Below are 20,442 nucleotides of genomic sequence, written 5' to 3'. Positions count from 1 at the left end.
AGCCTTTGCATAAGGATGCACAGTCTTGTCTAAACCATTTGGCGGTAAAGGAGAAGAGTATCTTGAAAAAAAAGGGCAATATTAAAAATATTACTACTTCCAAATTTAAGGATGAGTTCTAGGACTATAAGGAGTTAGAGGGAAAAAAAAGAATTTGAGATATTATGAGGTGATCAACACCAATCTCGAAAATAGAAATATCTTTTTGTCTTGACCAATGCTAAGAAGAAAATGAACATTGCCAATCTACAAAACTACATTGATCTAAGTAGGCTTCTCTCCCTTCTTTTCAATCATTGTAATAAAATGTTAAAGAATCTCAATTAATGGGTAGATTTTTATTTAGAAAAGTGCAACCAATTACATGATGAGCTGAGCATATTCTGTGAGAGAACCAAACAACCAATTACGTGATGAGCTGAGCATATTCTGTGAGAAAACCAAACATCCAATTACATGATGAATTTTTGTTTCTTTTTTTAATTAAAAATAATTAATTAATTTTTATAAATATGTGTTTTGTAAATAACTTATTTCTTTTTAAATACAATATAGTTAATTTTTTAAGAATATCTTAGATTTTGAATTCAATAATATATATCTTACGATATATAATATTAATTACATGGTCATAATAAATATTGAGGAGGGCTCGATGGAGACTGCAGCGCGAGGCGGATATGGTTAGGGTTTCGGTCGTGAACCCTTGTCTGCAGTACACCGCGCCCGTTTTACACTACTCCTTTACCGGTTACCTCACCTTCATCACCGTCGCAGTTTACTCCATCCTCCATCCGACGCCCTGCAGTTTACCGTCAACTTAACGCTCTGTCCCTGCCATTTGATGCCCTCCTTGCCGTTTCGCCTCGCTATCGACACCCGCGACTTACCCTGGTTACCTGCTGCTTTGAGGATCTCGTCGTTCCGAGGGTTTCACTAGCTGGCAGCATGGAAGACCTTGATGCTGTCGATTACACCGAAGATCCGTTGGATGGCGTCCCCATCTGGCATACACCCTATTCACAAGGTATGTATCTCCCGGATCCTTCGGACGGTTTAGCTGCCTACTCTACCGGTGACTCCCCGCGACATCCTCTCGTTATTCTCCCGGATATTCCCCCCACTTGGCCTGCTTTGTCTACTCCACCTCTCTCGCCGGCCTCCCTGGGTTTTGTCGCGGGTTGCCTTAACCCTAACCCTAGTTCCTCTCATTCTGCAGCGAATCTATGGCCCTACTCTACCGCACCGTCCTCGGACCCCCCTCCTCCCCCTCCGGTCGCCGGCTCACTTTCGGGTTGCTTCTCTAATATTACTCCACTCTCAAATCCTCTCCCTGTCACTGGTTCCTTCCCCCCTCCCCTTGCTCCCGCCACAAACCCTCCCCGTGGGCTTGATTCCCCCCCTGCACCGGCCCCCCCTCCGCCTCTTCCGCCGAGAACAGGACCGGGTAAAAAGTACCGTTGTTTCAGATCCAGGGAGGAGGACATTTTCCTCCGGCTCGAGGAGGACATCCAGTGGGGAGACATCATGGAATTTGCAGATAGGGTTTTGGTGGGTCGCATCAGAGGCCGGAATTACTCAGCCGCACGTTTGAAGGCTTGGGCTACAGAAGTTTGGGGACAACACCTGGTTGACATCCCCTTCGTGCAAACTTTTGTGAGGGGATGGTTCGCATTACGGTTCGCTCGTGCCGACCACACAAATTGGGTTCTCTCCTCTTTTTGGCACTTTGAACATGCTCCAGTTCTTCTGAAGCGCTGGACCCCCATGTTCGATCCGGCTACGGAACAGATCAGAATTGGCCCCGTTTGGAACAGACTCCCCGGTCTACCTCTGCAATTTTGGTCTGAAGATATCTTCCGCAGAATTGGTAATGCTATTGGTGTCTACATGGATTATGACAAATCATATCTCCACACAGGTATGATGGCATATGCGCGGTTTCTCATTAATCTGGATACCAGGGGAGGACTACAAGAACACATCACTATCCAGTAGAGGGACTTCTCCAGGAAGCAGATTATAGACTACGAAGGGATCCCATACAGATGCCGTCGTTGTCATAAGGTTGGTCACCTTTATCGGGACTGCCCACTACTGAGAAAAGGGTTGGCACAAGCACAGGAAGCGGCTCAGGATCGTCCCTCCCCACCTCCTGGCCAACCACAGACTAAGGTGCCCGCGGAGACTCCTGTACAAGCTGTAGCTGCTCCACTCATTCCGACTGGATCCCAGGCATCGCCTGCCCTCGCCCCAGATGTCTCTGAACCGGCGGGAGACGATTCACCGGGTATGTCAGCTGTCTCCACTTCTATTTTTTTCTCTTCTATGCATGATATGGCTGCATCTATCACATTGCATCGGGATGTTCACCCTCCACCACCTGCATCTGCTTCATCCACACCCTCCTCCCGGCTGCCCATTCCTCCCTCAACTCTAAATTGTCCCATCCCCTCCCCCTCTCCTTGCGTCCCGCCATGTTTACCATCTCTCCCCCCGCAGTCGACCGATCCGCTGCCGGCGCCCGTCTCCCCGCCCCCCCCCCCGATACTCTCTCCGCCCCCGGACTAGAGGGATTGGCACTGACGCCATTGGGCTGGTCCTCGACCCATCGCCCTCTCAACAGAAGCTTTCGCGAGGGCGTCCATCCCGACTTTCCAAAGCCAGACATGCGGCAGATACTGAAGTCGCTCTCGGACGACAACAGACCATCTTCAGGGCCCTTAGAGCGTTGAACAGCCCTGCCACCCATCCGACATGAAGATTATGTCCTTCAACTGCAGGGGGTTTGCTAGTACACCCAAAAAACTAGCCCTTCGGAGACTTCTCTCCCTCTCTCTATCGGACATCATCTTTCTGCAAGAAACTCTCTGTAATGCGGACTCCCTTATACCAACTCTCGAAGCCTGGTTACCTAACTGGACCTTCCACGCTATAGATGCGTCTGGGAGATCCGGTGGTCTGGCGATTGGTATCAATAACAGAGCGTTGAGAACCATTAACACCTGGGGTGGCAGGGGATTTATTAGCATCGATGCCCATCTACAATCTATGGATACAGTTCTCAGACTCATCAATGTATATGGCCCTTGCACTGACAGAGCTGCCTACTGGCATTCTCTCTTGAACTCTTCTCTCTTTCAACAGGATAACATTATCCTGGGAGGGGATTTGAACTTCACCTTGGGCTTCTGTGAATCTTGGGGGCATGCAGCCAGGATTGATCCTTTCTCGGAAACTATAACCACCCTTTTGGATGAACACCACTGGATCGATACCCCCATGGCAAAATTACAATACACATGGTCAAACAATAGAAGTGGAGATCAAAGTCTTGCCAGGCGGCTCGATAGATTTCTTATTAAAGAATCCCTCCACAACAAGATTACCCGTATAAGGCAATGGGTGGGATCTGGGGGCATATCTGACCACATACCGATATATTTGGAATTCTCTGATATTCATCACAAAATTAAAAGCCCATTCAAATTCAACTCCTCCTGGTTAAAAGACCCATCCTATATTCAGATGGTCACCGACTACTAGCAGAGCCACCCCATCGAAGAGGAGGAACATTTCACGGAGGGCTTTATCAGGAAATTATCGGAGCTCAAAAGGATCTCTAAGACATGGGCACACCAAAAGAGGCTCCGAGATGATCAATCCTTGAGGGAGGCTGAAGACTTCATTGCATCACATGAAGAGGAGGATGGTGGCACCTTTCCCTCACAGGAAAGAAAGAACATATACATGTCTCATATAGAAAAGCGAGCCCAGATCCTGAGGGACAGAGAGGAAAGCTGGAGGCTGCGCAGCCGAGCCATTTGGCTCGCCGAAGGGGATGACAACACTCGGTTCTATCACAAATTCGCCAATGGGAGAAAGGCAATTAACACTATATGGGAACTAAAAGACGATCGGGATCATATGGTCACTACACAAAGACTCCTATCTAAGTTAGCAACTGATCACTTCAGGAGCATCTATAAAGCTCCCCGTGAAACTAACATTCTTGAAATTATGAGAGTGGCTGAAAAATTCCCCAGATTTGTCGATCCGGAGGAACATGATGATCTCACTAAGGAGGTGACAATGGCAGAGCTGGAAGCAACTATCAAATGGTTCAAAAAGGATAAAAGTCCAGGCCCTGATGGTTGGACCATAGAATTCTATATTGCCTTCTTCGACATCCTGGCAGATGACCTATTGAAAATCATTGAACTTTGCAGACAATCAGGCAGGATCTCCATGGCCATCAAATCCACCTTCATCGCCCTTATCCCTAAAGCTGATCACCCTGTATCTTTCAATGATTTCAGGCCCATCTCCCTCTGCAATTGCCTCTACAAGATCATTGCAAAGATTATTGCCAATCGACTGAAGCCTATATTATCCCGCCACATCTCATCTGAACAATTTGCCTTCCTTGACCATCGTCAGATTCATGAAGCCATAGCCACTGCACAGGAACTTCTTCACACCCTCCACACTAAAAAGCAAAAAGGCATGATCCTCAAAGTCAACCTCACTAAAGCCTTTGATAGAGTAAATTGGTTATACCTCAGATTACTCTTGACTCACCTTGGCTTTCCCTTTGCTTTCATTAAATGGGTCATGTGTTGTATCACTGAGGTTGCTTACAGCGTTCTTCTAAATGGGGAGGCCACTCCCTTCTTCACATCGGAAAGAGGGCTCAGACAGGGATGCCCCCTCTCCCCCCTCCTTTTCCTGCTGATTATGGAAGGCCTGAGCAGACTTATCATATCAGCTAAAGACAGGCAACAGCTCTCAGGTATCTGCATATCTGATAATTTTTATCTTACGCACTTACTGTTTGTGGACGACATTCTTATATTCCTCAATGGAGGGCTGGGTGATACCACAACTCTACACAATATATTTCTACTATTTCAACTTGCTACTGGGATGTTGATAAATGAAAATAAATCTTCTATTACGATAGTTGGCTGCTCTCGACATGAAATTACTTATGCAACCCAGCGGTTCCCTTTCGCCTCATCCATGCTTACTGATGGCATCAAGTACTTGGGATACAGGCTGAAACCCCTTGGCTACAAAATTGCAGATTGGACTTGGCTCCTTGCCAAGGTGGAGAAAAGACTCCATATCTGGTACCATAAATACCTCTCAAGAGCAGGTCGCCTCATACTCATTAAAGCAGTCATAGAAGCCATGCCTGTATACTGGATGACACTGGCTTGGATACCCCGAGGAGTCCTAAACAGATTACAGAGCATCTGCACCAGATTCCTTTGGAATGGTAAACAGCCTGGGAGAGTTTTCGCTTGGGTAAAATGGGACACCATTGCTAGACCTAAACGATGGGGTGGATGGGGTATCAAGAGACTTGATCTGTTTGCAAAAGCCCTTGCTGCAAAACTTGGCTGGCTACTCCTGACTACAGACAGCCTCTGGTCACGAGTGGCACAAGCAAAATATATCAGACCCTCCCATCTCATGGATTGGTTCCGACAACAACACAACCCAGGTCTCAATATCTCAAATATATGGAAGGCAGTTTTACTCTCCCTTCCGCTCCTCAGGGAAGGCATCACCTGGCGCATTAAGAGTGGACAGGATGTAAGGATTGGTATAGACCCCTGGGTAGGATGCGGCAACCTGCACAGACTCTCGGATGGCCTTATCAGACACCTACACGACAGAGGCATAACTCATATCAATCATATCGGTGACAGTGCAAACTCCATCTTCCTACAACAGGCCTGGTACTCATCAGCTACCTTGGGCATCCCGGATCAGTGGCAGACAGAATGGAGCGATTTCACTGAGGCACTCACTCAAGCTAACATCAGACTATCAGAGGGACCTGACGAACTCATATGGGCCGTTGCCAAACATGGTCATTATACTCCAAAAGAGGGATATCTGAAGCTAATGGAACCTTATAAACCCCCGGACATCCTTCCACACTGGAATAAGCTATGGAAACTTCAGGCCGCACCTCGATGTCGTTTACTCATGTGGAATATCATCTTCGACAAGATCCCCATGGGAGTAAATCTCCTGAAAAGGTCCTTCCACGGCCCTTTCAGATGCCACCTATGTTGTTGTGAAGAGGAGAGCACGGATCATCTTTTCATCCACTGCACGGTCATCCGAACATTCTGGCACAGCATATCAGCTCATATACCCGATCTCAAGGATTGGAACGGGTCAAACAGCAAGGAAGCTTGGGGCAATTGGATCAGAGATCACGCGGGCAAACTCATAAACCTTCCCCTGCTCGTTTGTTGGGCTATTTGGATAGCCCGAAATCACATCATCTTTAATAACAGGCCCCCAAACTGGCCAAACATCCTGAGTCACACTATTGCTGACTTCAATCTGCTTCCTACCCGCGCCTTTACTCCTCTCAGCATTGATAAATCCAAGCCTTGGGCTTTCTTCAATGGCTCTGCCCAGGACACAGGTTGTGGCGGGGATGATGTCTTATATCTGAATGAATCACACTGCTATAGAATTCAGATTAAACTCCCAAATGGCACTAATAATTTTTCTGAACTCAGCACAGCCAAACACATCATATATTTTGCAATACAAAAACATTGCAGACACCTCCAACTTTTTGGTGACTCCCAGACTGTTTGCAATTGGATAAACTCTGCATCACAATGTTATACTTACTCTTTGAGAAACATACTTGACGAAGCCAAAAGACTGATCACTTCTTTTGAATCTTTTGACTGTCGTCATATTTACAGGGAACAGAATGCAGAAGCAGACCAACTGTCCAAAGAAGCAGCGCACAGCCATCTAGAACAATGGCTGATACAGGAGAAGATTGATGGAACATTCCATCAATATTATCACCGGCCCTATATAGATCTCAGCAGGAATGGGTCACCGACCCATCCATAATATCAGACTTGGGAAATGCACTTTTTTTTATATGGTTTTTTGTACAGTTCATCATGACTATTACAGTGCTCTCTGTGTAGAGCAAGCTTTTGGTATTTAAAATTTTGTATCTATAACAGTTAGACTCCCTGCGAGGAGATCTAGTACACTCAGGTTTTTTTTGTGAACTTTGACTGGCCAATGGCCACATATGAATATGCAATATGCATCTGCAAAATGTAATTTCTCCCTTTTAATAGAAATTACGACTTTTTCCTAATGGGAAAAAAAAAAAAATATTGAGAATTTTTCAATTCAATACTATATATTCTAATATATAATGTTAGGGTTTATTATTTACCAATTTTAATTATTAAAAAGAGCGTAACTTATTAATTTTTTATATATTAGTGTTTATTATTTACTAATTTTAATTATTAGAAAGAATGGGTTTTTTAGTTTAATTCGTTTACATTAAAATGAATTTATTATTTTCAATTATTTTATAAGAAATTTTAGGGGTTAAATTTAATTTATATATTGATTTTTCAAAAAAAATCACTTAAATTTTTTATCATAAAAATATTTTATTCCAAATTTTTATATTATAAAAATATTTTATTTCAAATTGTTAACCATATTAAAAATTATATAAAATTTGTAATATTTGTATAAAAAAACTTTTGAACTTTTTATGGTTGTCATTTAAAAAATAATAAGATAAGCTAGTGTTTTTCACTTTAAAATGATTTGGATCATTAAGAAATTCTTGATTTGTTACATTATTTTCTAATTTTTAAGAGTATATTTTAAAATTTGAGATTAACGTTGCAATTTGTGATAAACGAAAATTAGAGTTTTTATTTATTTGGAATTGTGATCAAATTATTTATTGTTTAATACAAAAGGTTGGAGATCCTTAGTTTGGAACATTGGATATACTTTTATCATCTATGCCAATTCAAAAATATTAAGCAAAATTCCTAGTTAAATTGTTCCTACCATACATGAATCTTACACCATAATAAAACTATGTGAATAACTTTATATTTTTGTTAAATCCTTATCGAATATATGTTTGAAAAGAGAGCTCATTTGCAACATGGTTGGTGATCTTCACCCTTGATATATCAAATGCTAAGAACACTAAATTTGTATAAGTGTGATTTTTTTCTCAATTTTTTTACATTATTATAAATATTTATCTATTAGGTATTTGATCCAGTTCAAGAGATTTCATGTTACATTACATATCTCTTTCATGCTCAATTGTAAAAGAGACTCAAAATACAATAATATTATGTATATAGAGGAATGATTGGTAAGAGAAAGAGAGGGAGTATTTAGTTGTCTATGAATTGAATGATTATATGAAACAGCTAAGTTTACATTTTGTGCGTTACTTTAAAAAAACAATTCAAACAATTACAATTGCGAGAGCTAGTGGTACAATCATGGAATTCAAATCATAAACTTGGTTTACACAATTGGATATGTTCATCTTCTTTTTTACCAAGCATTTATTACCCTATTGACTCTATTTTTATCAATCTACTTCCTTCCCACCTCATTTTTTAGCCAACATTCTTTTACATCTCACTTTACCCTCCTAAATTATTAATTTTCGTCTCTTTTTATCCAAAATTAATATCTTCGTGATGTTAAAATATGACATGTGATGTAAGGGAATGCATTACTCAATTTATATCACTCAACATAACCTTTCCTCCCACATATACTTGGACTATACCCACCTTGTCGTTTCACACTTCACCCTGTTGGAGTTAGCTCTTATCTGCATTGTTACATGTTTTTCATGCCATGAGATGTTAAGATTCAAATAGTTTTGCACTATAATATATGACTCTTAGTGGAAGTTCTCTATCTTTTGTTGTTATTCTCTTTTGGTATACTTCCTAAAACTTCCCTTGTAACATTCTTGTACATTATTTTTCAATGTCTTTGTCTATTTGGGCATTTGTCTCTTTTATATCTTACTCTTCAAAGCATTTTACAAATAATTGATTCTATGTTTTCTTCCTCATTTTTAGCTCCTTTAATGATTTTAACTAAACAATTATCCATGGCTACCATTTTATGTCTATATAAAATGACTTTTATCCATCCCTCCAATTTTATTAGGTATAATCTTCATTCAACTACGAGTATCTCAGAAAGGGTGTTGTTTTTTAACTCTCAAGCAACTTGTTATCACTGGTTTTCTTCTCACTCAATATAATTGTATATGTTTTGAGATATAATCGGTCCTTGTAATTCATATTTATAAAGCTGAAGAATATCTTCTAATTCCAAATCTTTCCCCTATGTCTATTTTGTTGTAGGAAGAATGATGTATTCCATCCTTTTGGTACTTGTCTTTCCACACTTCTTACTTTTACTCCTCATTAAAATCCTATCCCAAATATTTATAGTGTAATAAAATCCAATCCCACATATTTAAAGCTATGTTATCTTTAGTGGCTTACCTTCAAAACCAATAGGTGTGTTATGTTCTTTAATAGAAAAAAAACTACCATCTTAATTTTGCATATCTTCACATTCCTCCCAACCTCTATACAAAAAGTCTATAAAGCTCCTAGATAATCTTATAAATTATCTAATTTCCTGGATGTTAATATCGCATTATTTGCATGGAAACAAAATCTTTGTAGTAATCATTATTATGTTCACTTTTGTCCCTCCTTTCTTACATATCCATTCCTCTAACTTATTTATATAAATTCTTTAAAAAGTTGTATACATATATAATTTTAAAGATTTATACATTTCTAATTTTAACCTTTATTTACTTGTATATTATTTCTTCTTCAAATTGAAACTCTCGTTTACTTTTTATAAATAAAAATAAGAATTATTTTAAAATAAATAAAACAAATTATTATATATTTTTCTTTAAATCTTTTATATTTTTGCTCAAGGTTAATAAACGAATACTCAAATCATCCCATCTAAATTGTGCTCTCAAACGAGAATAATGAATGTTTAACCAAACTAGTACTCAAACCATCCCATCTAAATTGTACTCTCAAATGATAATAATGAATGTTTAACCAAAGTCGACACCTCCTCATATGTTATATAAATAACATATTATAATTATTTAATTGTAAACAAAGTTTTTAACTAAAGATTATTTTAATGTTAATGGGCGTATTTCAGATAATTGGGTGGAATGATTATTATCTTTCTTATTCATATTCAAATTTTCACTAGCGATATGATGAGCTATAATACCTTATTGTTATAATGATTTTGTGCCTATGAATATTGTTGTATTGACTTAAAGCTCCTTATAAACTCTTAAATAAGTATAGCTATGAATTGCCCTCAAACCTTAAAATTAGATAAATTAATTTCTTTCTTTAAAAAAACTTTATGAAACAATCTTTTAACTTAATAAATAAATTTTTAATATTTAATATTGAAAACTATATAATTAAATCTCAATTATATATATAGTTATTTACATTGTAATAAATATGTCTCAACCAATGAGATTACCAAAGACTATAATGAAAATGACCTATGGAATTATACATTTAATAATGATTTGTGACTTAAATAATTAATCTCCAATACAATGGCCAACAATAATGAAGTGACATTGATGTAATGGGGAGGACAACTCATGGAGAAACCCTACGCTGCAACAACATATCTACTGCCAATGCCCTTAAAATTCCATGTTTCTTTCACCTCTGTTTACAAAAAACTATGATGAAAATAACATGTGGGATTATACATGTAATAATGATTTATGATTTAGATAGTTAGTTTTCAAGATACAATGGCCAACGGTAATGAAGTGACATTGATGTAATGGGGAGGACAACTCATAGAGAGACCCTACAATGCAACAACATGTCTACATAGCTAATGCCCCTACAATTGCATGTTTCTTTCACTTCTATTTATTCTTCAACCAAATCATCGGTTGTTACCGCTCAAGATTCAAGACAACCACGGCTTGTCGTCCACTCATGGGCCCTCCCCACCCCCATATTGTCATTTAAAAAAAAATATAGTTGTGGGATGGATTATTGATGTGCAGGTTTAAATATTTCATTTTTTATTATGGTTTAAAAGGACAATAATGAAAAAAAAATTAGTGAAATATGAAATTGTGTATGACATTTCTTGATGAGATAAGAGATCGATTTCCGTACAAAAAATTAAATGTTAATTTTATAATAAATTTGGGATGGTTCATCTACTACCTTTTGTTGTTATTCTCAAATTTTAATTAAATTAAATTAAAATCACTTAGACCATTCATGTTAAAACTACAATAAAACTTATTGTAATTTTCAAATAATTATTAATAATGATGTTTGGAAATGGTTTTTTTCTTTTTTAGTGTGGTTCATGAATACTTTGGTCGATGAGTGGTCACTACGTCCACGGAAAAATCTAGGCTAATCACCCCTCGACCTACTGGCAAGACCTAACCCCAAGGGCTTCAGGCAGAATCGACCTTGTGACCTCCCGATGGCGAGGCACAGTTTTTGACCAGCTGAACTAACCCTTGGGACTTGGAAATAGTTATTTATCATATATAAATATGTTTTCATTTGATTAGGATTAATACTATGGAAGGAAATTGTTACCTATCCCAATTTTAGTAAAATTAAAACATGGATCTTATCCGTTAAAAAAAAACCATTAACATTGGATGAAGTGGTCTCATTTAATATTATTTGGTCGTTGCTGAATTTTAAAAATATATGCCATTGTCGTGGTTCACCAATAACAATTTTTTTAATTAAAATACATGTGTTCTACGAAATAAGGTGGCGTGGCTCACGATAGTGTTGTGGGAGGTAGGTTAGGATTTGATGAGTTAGATTTTGTTTTAATTAAAATACATGTGTTCTACGAAATAAGGTGGCGTGGCTCACAATGGTGTTGCGGGAGGTAGGTTAGGATTTGATGAGTAGATTTTATTATTATTATTATTAATTTGTATAGTAGATTTTTATTAATATTAAAAGATTTTATATTGAAAGTTATTTAAAAGACATTTAAAACTTTGATTTGAGAGATTTTGTTTTCTATCCGGGATAAGTATAGGTATTGCCAAATTTATAGACGACCAAAAAGATGAGTTGATAATGCCTTATTTTTGATATCTGAGAGCTGGAGATTATAACACATAATTTTCATTTCCTAGACCCACTAGGGCTCTGTAACTGAGCCACGTAAATCCAAAAAGGAGCTACAGTAATGTATATAGTCACCCAAAAACTAAGCTGACAAAAACATCATGATGTTGTTCGCACAAAAAACACAAATTGTCACCCATGACATAACAACAGACAGAGTGCTTGGTGGACTTGCTAGTCCAAGATGATTATTGGCGATGTGGTGGAAGGGTTGGCATGAGGAGAGGCCTGAGTTTGAGTGTTAATGACCGCTAGCACCTCTTGTTGCTCATTTGATTCAGTGTCTGAATTAGAAACCACACAACGTTCTACTCGAGACATTCTGACTACTATATGTTCCAAGTTATATCTAATATCCCTCAGAATTCTCTTGATCTCCTCCTGCCCTGCAAACAACTTGTAGTTGTCTACTTGCTTATCTCTAATTACCATGTTGAGTAGAGTTTCCAGTTGTCGATGTAGGTTAATGGAGTGAAGGAAGTGAAGCTTTTTCTTGCGAAACTTCCCCGGGTCTGGTACCCACTTGAGGTTGTTGCCTCCTATCTCTGAATCTGAGAAATAAACATGATCCCCAAACTCTTTTGCCTCTAGATGGAGAATTTCCTTATGGACTTCCAGAGGAGCTGCCTCGAAAAAGTTGGCAACAGATTCCCATCCAAAAATATGTCATTGTTGCATCGAAGGTGACTTAGGAGTGCCACCCCTACAACTAAGAAGGCGTTGCTGAGGAGCCATAAAGGTGATTGACCTGCAATGCAAACAAATAGAAATTGTGGTATATTGACCAACTCTGATGGACGAAACCAAGGGATAGCAAGGTTCACTAACGAGAGGGGCCACAAACACTAAGGGGACACCATAGATAGACTTATGTGAACGAAAAATAAAACTTGAAAAACCACGACATTGGCAGACCGGGAACTACCCATAACCCCAAAATTTATGAACATTGTTTACTGAAGGAGTTGGAAGGACTTTCAAAATTGAAATATTAACAAAACCATAAACCCTATTAAAACCAAATAGAGAAGGTACCTGGGTACCACACTCCACAGACCACAATTGGGCAGCTAAAGGAAATCCCAGCAGGGTCCGAGTTATGAGGAGTCGTCGAGGGTAATACTGCAACCAGTTCAAACAACGAACCAGACCCTAAATTGTGAAGGAAAAGTACAAAGAACATTGACCCCTCTGAATAAGAAACGATGGAGCCAAAAACAAGGTAAACGATGAGCAGTTACAAACCAAAAGACTAAGATATGACCTAACCTCTACAAGGCTATGACACAACCATACATTAACAACCTGAGTAAAATAACATAATAGCATACCTCTGCACCAACCTAAATAGAACAATGATTACAGATACACACAGGCCACAACATTGACACTATATTCCGGCCACCTTGAGTCTATGGCCATGCAAATATAATGAGTTGAGGACATGAGAGACCAAGCGTGTAGAATGAGGTAAAGAGTATGAACGCTCTTCATGGCGAGTCAGGTGTAGCGTATAGGTCAATACTCTATTCTTCCAAGACCTTTGAACATGATTTGCTCATAAATGAGCTTACCTCAGCTATCAGAGGTGACTTCGCTCGCATGCAATCCACCATGAGAGGGGTAGCCCAGCTGAGAGTAAGCAAAAGACATTTTGTTGGAAGGGAACTTAACGTAAACAAAAACGCTACCTCCCACCTGCTCACATTTAAGTCAATCAAACTTGAACAGGTGTGAAAAGGCTAGGGATAAAAAAAAAATCAATGCGAAGGGCATGTTGCACCAAGTGTAGAGCAGAGGTATGACACTGAGGACCGCCACCCTATTAACCAAACAAATAGTGTTGCATGTTAATAATTATTTTACCCTTGTTAAATTGCCACCGAAAAACCATTTTAGCGTTAAACCAGATGCCGACGGAAACTCCAGTTATATCTCCTGCCATGAAAATTTGGTCGTGAAAGCACCCGCATCAAGGAGGATTTGATGAATTAGATAATCAGACAATATATAATAGTTTGGCCTTACGAGTATGGAGCCTAGTGAAAGGCCAATTATTTGATTCTTTTTTTTCCTCTTTTTTAAAACCAAGGAGAACATAGGCAAAATATTTTGCATTATATTACAATTTTGTATATTGAAAAATTGAAGGAAAAGTAATTTGTTTCACCTTACTCGGTGAAATGGAAATATAATAAAAGATGTTTTTGAGTTCATTAATTTATAATTGATAAATCTAATAAATGATGTACCTAAATTCCTTTATCTATGATAATTAAGAGGTCTAAGTTCTTTCTTGTAGTTTAATAAATGATGAGTTGATTCAATTAAGTAAAATATCATGACGCTATATAATTATAGTTGAGTGTAAAATGTAAGTTATGATTATGGTTTGGAGTATGCCTTAAAACTGCTTTTGCTAAGAGTTCGTCTTCCTCTGACATAAGGTGATGGGGGCCCAGCCCACGTGGTCCCGCGCTAGCCTAGTCCTATGTGGACTTGCACTGTTATTTGATTTTGGATATGGTGTGATTGCAATTTATGAGGTAGGTGATTAATAATCAACCCACGGTACTTCCCTGGGCTCTTTCCGCAACACCTGTCCTTCTCGAGATTTGCCAAACCCTAACTTTACTCCTTCCCCTTTTCACTGCCGGTTCGCGCTCATTTGGTCATTTTCACTCTGTTGCTTTGCTCGCTGTGGTTTTTTCAGGTGTTCGGCTCCGCCTCTGGTTCTTGTCCGACGTTCGGCACTGTGTCTTCAGGTGAGGGTTTGTTCTTTGCTATGTTTCATTAATCTCCGTTCGAAATGGTGCTAACCCTCGCAGCCCCTCTGTGGTCAGGGTTTCCCTTTGTTTCTGCGACTTATGGGTCGGTTCACTACAGGTATGGCTTTGCCCCTTCAGCCATACAAGGGTTTTGCTTTCTGTTGTCTCCTTTACAGCTTCACGGTATTGTTTCTGTTGCGTGGGTTTGGATTTGGTTATGAACCCTAACGTTGCTCTTCTGTGGTGGTTGCAGGTGACCGGTCCCGTGGCTTTGCAGGGACTTCGACTGTCTATCTTCCGGGTAGCTCTGTTCTTAACTTAGTCTCTTCTGTGGTCCTTCGTCTTTGCTGTATTTGCTTGCTTCGGTGGTCAGTATGCGAGATAGCAACAGAGTCTGGTCTTTGTATTATGTCAACCCGTAGCCGTAGCTTGGAGGGTTTCTGTGGATGCTTTTGTTTAATGGCTTGGTCCACCGTATCTTCGTTGCACAGTCGACTCGTAGCTGTAGCTAGGAGGGTTTCGGTTAATTCTTTTACTGGTTGGTTGGGACCAACGAGTCCTCGTTGCACAGTCCTTTCATGTCACGGGAATTTTATAACCCTGCAATGTATTTACACAGTGGTATGTAATAAATATTGAAGTTCGGTGTTGTTGCTTACCAGTTTGACTGTGGACTGTTGTATCTTGCGTTCTTGCTTGTCTCTCCTCGCCTTATATTCGCTCTTGGTCTCGGCTGGTCATGAGACTTTTGGAGTCGTGATACTCCGTTACTGTGTCGACCTGCAATGTATGGAATGAACAGAAATATATGTATGTGTATTCTTTTGGAGTAATGAAACTCTGTCACTGTATCTGTCTGTAACGAATGGAATGAACAGAACTATATATGCATGCGTATTCTATCTTAGAGGACATAAATCTTGCAATCTTGAAATTAGTTGTGCACTGAACATTTGATGAAGGAAAAATGTATTTTTATTATTCTCTTTCCAATGCTTTGCTCCGGAACCCTCCTGGGTTATTTCATCTGTCTTTTTATACAATAGTCCAGCAGTTAGATAACTGCTTGGTAGTTACTACATTACAGTTGCTTGGCAGTTACTATCAGTTTACGCGACTTGACTATTTGTTTGTTTATCTGTTTCCTCTGTTCCATAAGGGTTTACTGCTTACATTGATTATTGTCATTTATCTAATTCTTAACAACTCTAGTTTAAGACCTGTTACTACAGTCCCCTAACAACTCTAATTAAGACCTGTTACTACAATTAAAACAGAACAGAATAAATAGAAATTTAAGCTAATAGAATCAAATGCTGTAGTTGACCTTGGAAGAACAAAATAAAAAAACAATAAGAACTCTGACAGTCTTGTTGTCCATTTGTCGAAATATTCATCTTTCCCAATCTTCTTCAGAAACTTTGTCTGCCCCTTCTCGGTCTTCACCCTGTCGACCAGATGCTCCTTCATTTTCAATTTTGCAAAGTGTGTTCCCTAAATCTTTTGCAGCTCACCATAGATAATTCAGATGGACCAATGATTTTTTATTTTAATATTACCATGTTAGAGCTCTTGATTTGTAGTTTCTTTTCATTTGTTACATTTCTTAAGTTAGGTGAGGTATGGTTCATATAGAAACCCATCAAGGTTTCTATTGGATTGTGCAAAGGTTAAATTAATATCCACATGGGTTATCTAGATGTTTCCTCAATAGTTACATTAACCATTGAGGTAGGTGAAGATTTGACAATGTGAAAGTTGGAAACTCTATCAACACCATAGGTGCACAAGTTATGATTCACACAAATAACACCAAAAAATGATGATATGGAACATGTGAAAGAAGACTCCATCCACAATGAAGTTAAGGGCACAAAAGCAATTGATGGAGTGCTCATATGATTTTCTAGGAAATAATCATGATCACCATTCAAAATTCGTTAAAATGGCAATGAAATTTTATTAATGATAAAATTATTTTAGTGAGTGTTTTAGTTTGACATTTTGGTGAAGAATTTATAATGATGAAAATTATCATTTATTGAGATCAGTTGTGAAAAAAAATGATGGAATATACGTAACATGGAAAATCATTAGGCACTTCTTCTCATTCTAAAGATGGTACTTGATGTAAATTGGTCATTTGCAATTTTTGCAACCTAATCCAACATGGACATCGAATGGAACCTAATAAAAGTCATAAAGCTAACCAGTCTGGGGATTTGACTTCGTGACCTCCTGCTTATAATTCACAATACCAAACTACTAAATGTAACCCACTAGACTAAGATGAATTGTAATTTTTCATGTATTTGTCAATTAATTAAGTAAAAAATATAACAATTTGTTAATATGATAATGAATTATTACTAATGACATGAGTATTTTAGTGAGTTTTTTAGTTTGACATTTTGGTTAAGGATTTATAATGATGACAACCACCATGTTTTTCAACCTATGAATTAATTAAGTGAAAAATATGACAAATTCTTTAAATGGTAATGAAAATTTAAGAATGGCATTAGTGTTTTAATGGATGCTTTAGCTTGACATTTTCATTAAGGATTTATGACAATGATGATTCCCATCCAATAAGATCAACTTTGATTTACAAAGCTAGACAATAAAACTAATTATTTTCATTTATGAAGTTGTTCTTATGATCATTTGAAATGAAATATCATAGATTCTTTTTGTTCTCAAGCATTAACAAGTTATAGAAAAATGTATTGTTACATATGCTATGAAAATTAGATCTATTGTTTATTTAAGTCGGGAATAATAAGAGTCAATTCGGGTTATCTTGGGTGGTTGGATAGAACCATTATTATCCTCCCCACCCAGGTTGAAATCCTTGTTAATGACATGTTGAGCTTTGATGAACATTGTTGTAATGACTTAGAGGCTAATAAAATCACTTTTGAGAGAGCATAATTGTGGGTTGACCAGATACCAACAACCTCACTCTTGCTTGAGATGCTAATCTCTCAATCTCACATTAGTCAGGTACCAGCAACCTCACTCTTACTTGGGACATTGATCTCTCAACCTCACTCTTGCCTTCAAGCCGAGAGAGACATTGATATCTTTCCTTAAAAAAAATAAAAAAAATTGAGAATTCCAAGAGAGATATATTGGTCCTCCTTTATTCATCTCACACATTTTACAATTTCTTTTATGCCAAGATATTTTGGGTCTTATTCACCATCCTAATTCACTATGATGCTCTTTATCTTTACAATATTTATTCTTTCAATGAGCTAATAATGATAAATATGTTTTGTCTTCTAATTTTGGATTAAAAACTTTAATTATCTTGTAATTATTATATTTATACATAATTATAATTTTATTTACACATTTCTTGATTTAATTTTCACTAATAAAATATTATACCAAATATATTAATTACATCTTTATAACTTAAATTTGTATTATGAAATAAATACTTTATTAAATATTTAAATTTTAGATTTTGATTGAAATTTTATATCCATAAACAATAATCATCATATCATATTTAGCAAAATTAATGATCCATTATAAATTTGTAAAACTAACTGAATAAACAAAATTAAAAATCAAATTCAAAAAATGTTATTAGAATTACAACACGGTTGAAAATCTTAACATTGAGCATAATTAAGAAGGCCTTCTCTTTAAAATTGTCTACGAACTAAAATAGACCCCTCTTTTACACACTAACCAGTAATATAAATACTTAATATAAATATACAGCGTTTGTAATCACTAAATGTGGATCTTTATTGACTAGTTAAAAATTGTGACACCGCCATAACAAAATTGTCAAAATATGTAAACAAAATTACAATTTTAACACTAAAAAAAGGAGAAATAAAAGTCCAACTAATAATTTATAGGCATTTATTGCCAGGCAAGATTCATTGAAAAAAAAGAACACATAAGGCCGTAATGAAGACACTAAGTTCCCTCCTCCTTTTTTGGAGTGGTACTTCCCTTTTAACTTTATAGCTATCCTTGTACGGATTATATAATTATGAATATTCTCCAAATTGTACAAGGATTTATAAACCATGAAGAAATATGTATTCGCAAATTATTAATGATTAGTTTTAAATAACATGTAATTTGGAAAAAAAAAAAAAAAAGTTTCAGAGAGGCAAATTTGCTATTCTTTGAAGCGGAACCACAAAGCCTTTGTAAAATTTATAGAGTAAATGTGTTCATAATTTTTTTTTTTTTTTTTAAATTTAAAACTTATCTAAATCTTTAATGGGGGAGGAAAATGAAGTAGCCTGCCACTTCACTTTTTGAGCAAATGATTTACGAGGGGTGATGTAGCCAACCCCAAGCATGTAAGCATAAAGGAAAATAAGGTAATTTATGAGGTAAGGGCCAAGCCCACCACCTCTCTTAGCAAATTATTTATGAGGGGGTGGTATGGCCAAGCCTAAGCATGTAAGCATTAATTGTTCATGTAATTATGCCAAGTGGGATTTCGCTCTTTCTTTCTGGCTTAGAATCTAGTCATTTGTGTATTATAAGGTAGAATGGGCCCGTGCCCCTGTCATAGGTGGTATATTTTAGGGGTGCCATTAGTGTTGAGGGGCCAACCCAAGAAAGCTCCGCAACACCTAAAACAAATATTTTTAAAAACAAATATTTTTAAGTAACGACTATATTAAACGTCTAGCTTTTAAAAAATAATATTTAAATAATGATATTATTTTATTAATTTATTAAAAATATTAATATGTAATGGCTATATTATTATTATTATTATTGAATAAATAAATAAAAATAATATAACTTAAGATTATAATAAGTTATATAAATATATTAGTCCTCTTGTTATTATTTTTCCTTGAGAAGTAATAGTATATAGTGAAAATACTATGTAATATGCCATTTTCATACAAAATTGTAAAAGAAATTAATGGAGCAAGTTACAAAAATGTTGAAAAGAATAATGTGGCTACAATTAGAATGTGGATTAGGTGAAATCCCAATATTAATGGGAAATGGTGGTATGTGTGTCAATATGAAATGGGGTACTAAGCTAAAGTAGTTCATGTAAATGGAGTATTATCATTAAGCAAGGGAAAATGAGAAAATGAGACGTAGGTCAGTGAAGCTATTTCTTTGATCTCATGGAAACATATTTTGGGGATAGAAAATAAGGAAAGAGCAATATGTAGTAGTATGTAGAGAAAATACTATGTAATATGTCATTTTAATACAAAATTGTCAAAGAATTTAATGGAGCAAGTTAAAAAATTGTTGAAAAGAATAATGTGGCTATAATTAGAATGTGGATTAGGTGAAATACCAATATTAATGGGAAATGGTGGTATGTGTGTCAATATGAAATGGGGTACTAAGCTAAAGTAGTTCATGTAAATGGAGTATTATCATTAAGCAAGGGAAAATGAGAAAATGAGATGTAGGTTAGTGAAGCTATTTCTTTGATCTCATGGAAACATATTTTGGGGATAGAAAATAAGGAAGTGCAACATAAACAAATATGATATGTTTTCTATATATTATCTTGAATACGTATTTCAAAAGGATAAGAACGAGCTTCATAAAAGATGGTTCTAACCTAATGACTTGTAGACATGAAATAGATG

General features: G+C 37.1%; 1 protein-coding gene across 1 annotated transcript; it reads left to right on the top strand.

The window, feature by feature from the left end:
• The first annotated feature begins 2,757 nt into the window (after window positions 1-2,757).
• Window positions 2,758-15,152, top strand: LOC149202155 (uncharacterized). Its single transcript, XM_089401501.1, has 4 exons — window positions 2,758-3,405; window positions 3,550-6,881; window positions 14,776-14,827; window positions 14,949-15,152. The coding sequence occupies exons 1-4, from the start codon at window positions 2,758-2,760 to the stop codon at window positions 15,150-15,152; spliced, it is 4,236 nt and encodes a 1,411-aa protein (XP_089257627.1).
• The last annotated feature ends 5,290 nt before the right edge of the window (window positions 15,153-20,442 follow it).

The sequence above is a fragment of the Pinus tabuliformis genome, chromosome 2_1 (genome assembly GCF_031772625.1).
Source record: "Pinus tabuliformis cultivar Carrire ecotype Pingquan chromosome 2_1, CPIR1, whole genome shotgun sequence".
Lineage (NCBI taxonomy): Eukaryota > Viridiplantae > Streptophyta > Pinopsida > Pinales > Pinaceae > Pinus > Pinus tabuliformis.
Note: the sequence above shows the minus strand (reverse complement) of the source record. Positions and strands in the feature narration are given on the sequence as shown.

Coding starts and splice junctions, on each gene's coding strand:
- LOC149202155 (XM_089401501.1), top strand. CDS start 2,758: ATGAAGATTATGTCCTTCAACTGCAGGGGGTTTGCTAGTACACCCAAA. Junction 6,882..14,775: donor ATAGATCTCAGCAGGAATGG/GTCACCGACCCA, acceptor TGGTTTTTTCAG/GTGTTCGGCTCCGCCTCTGG. Junction 14,828..14,948: donor GTTCGGCACTGTGTCTTCAG/GTGAGGGTTTGT, acceptor GGTTCACTACAG/GTATGGCTTTGCCCCTTCAG.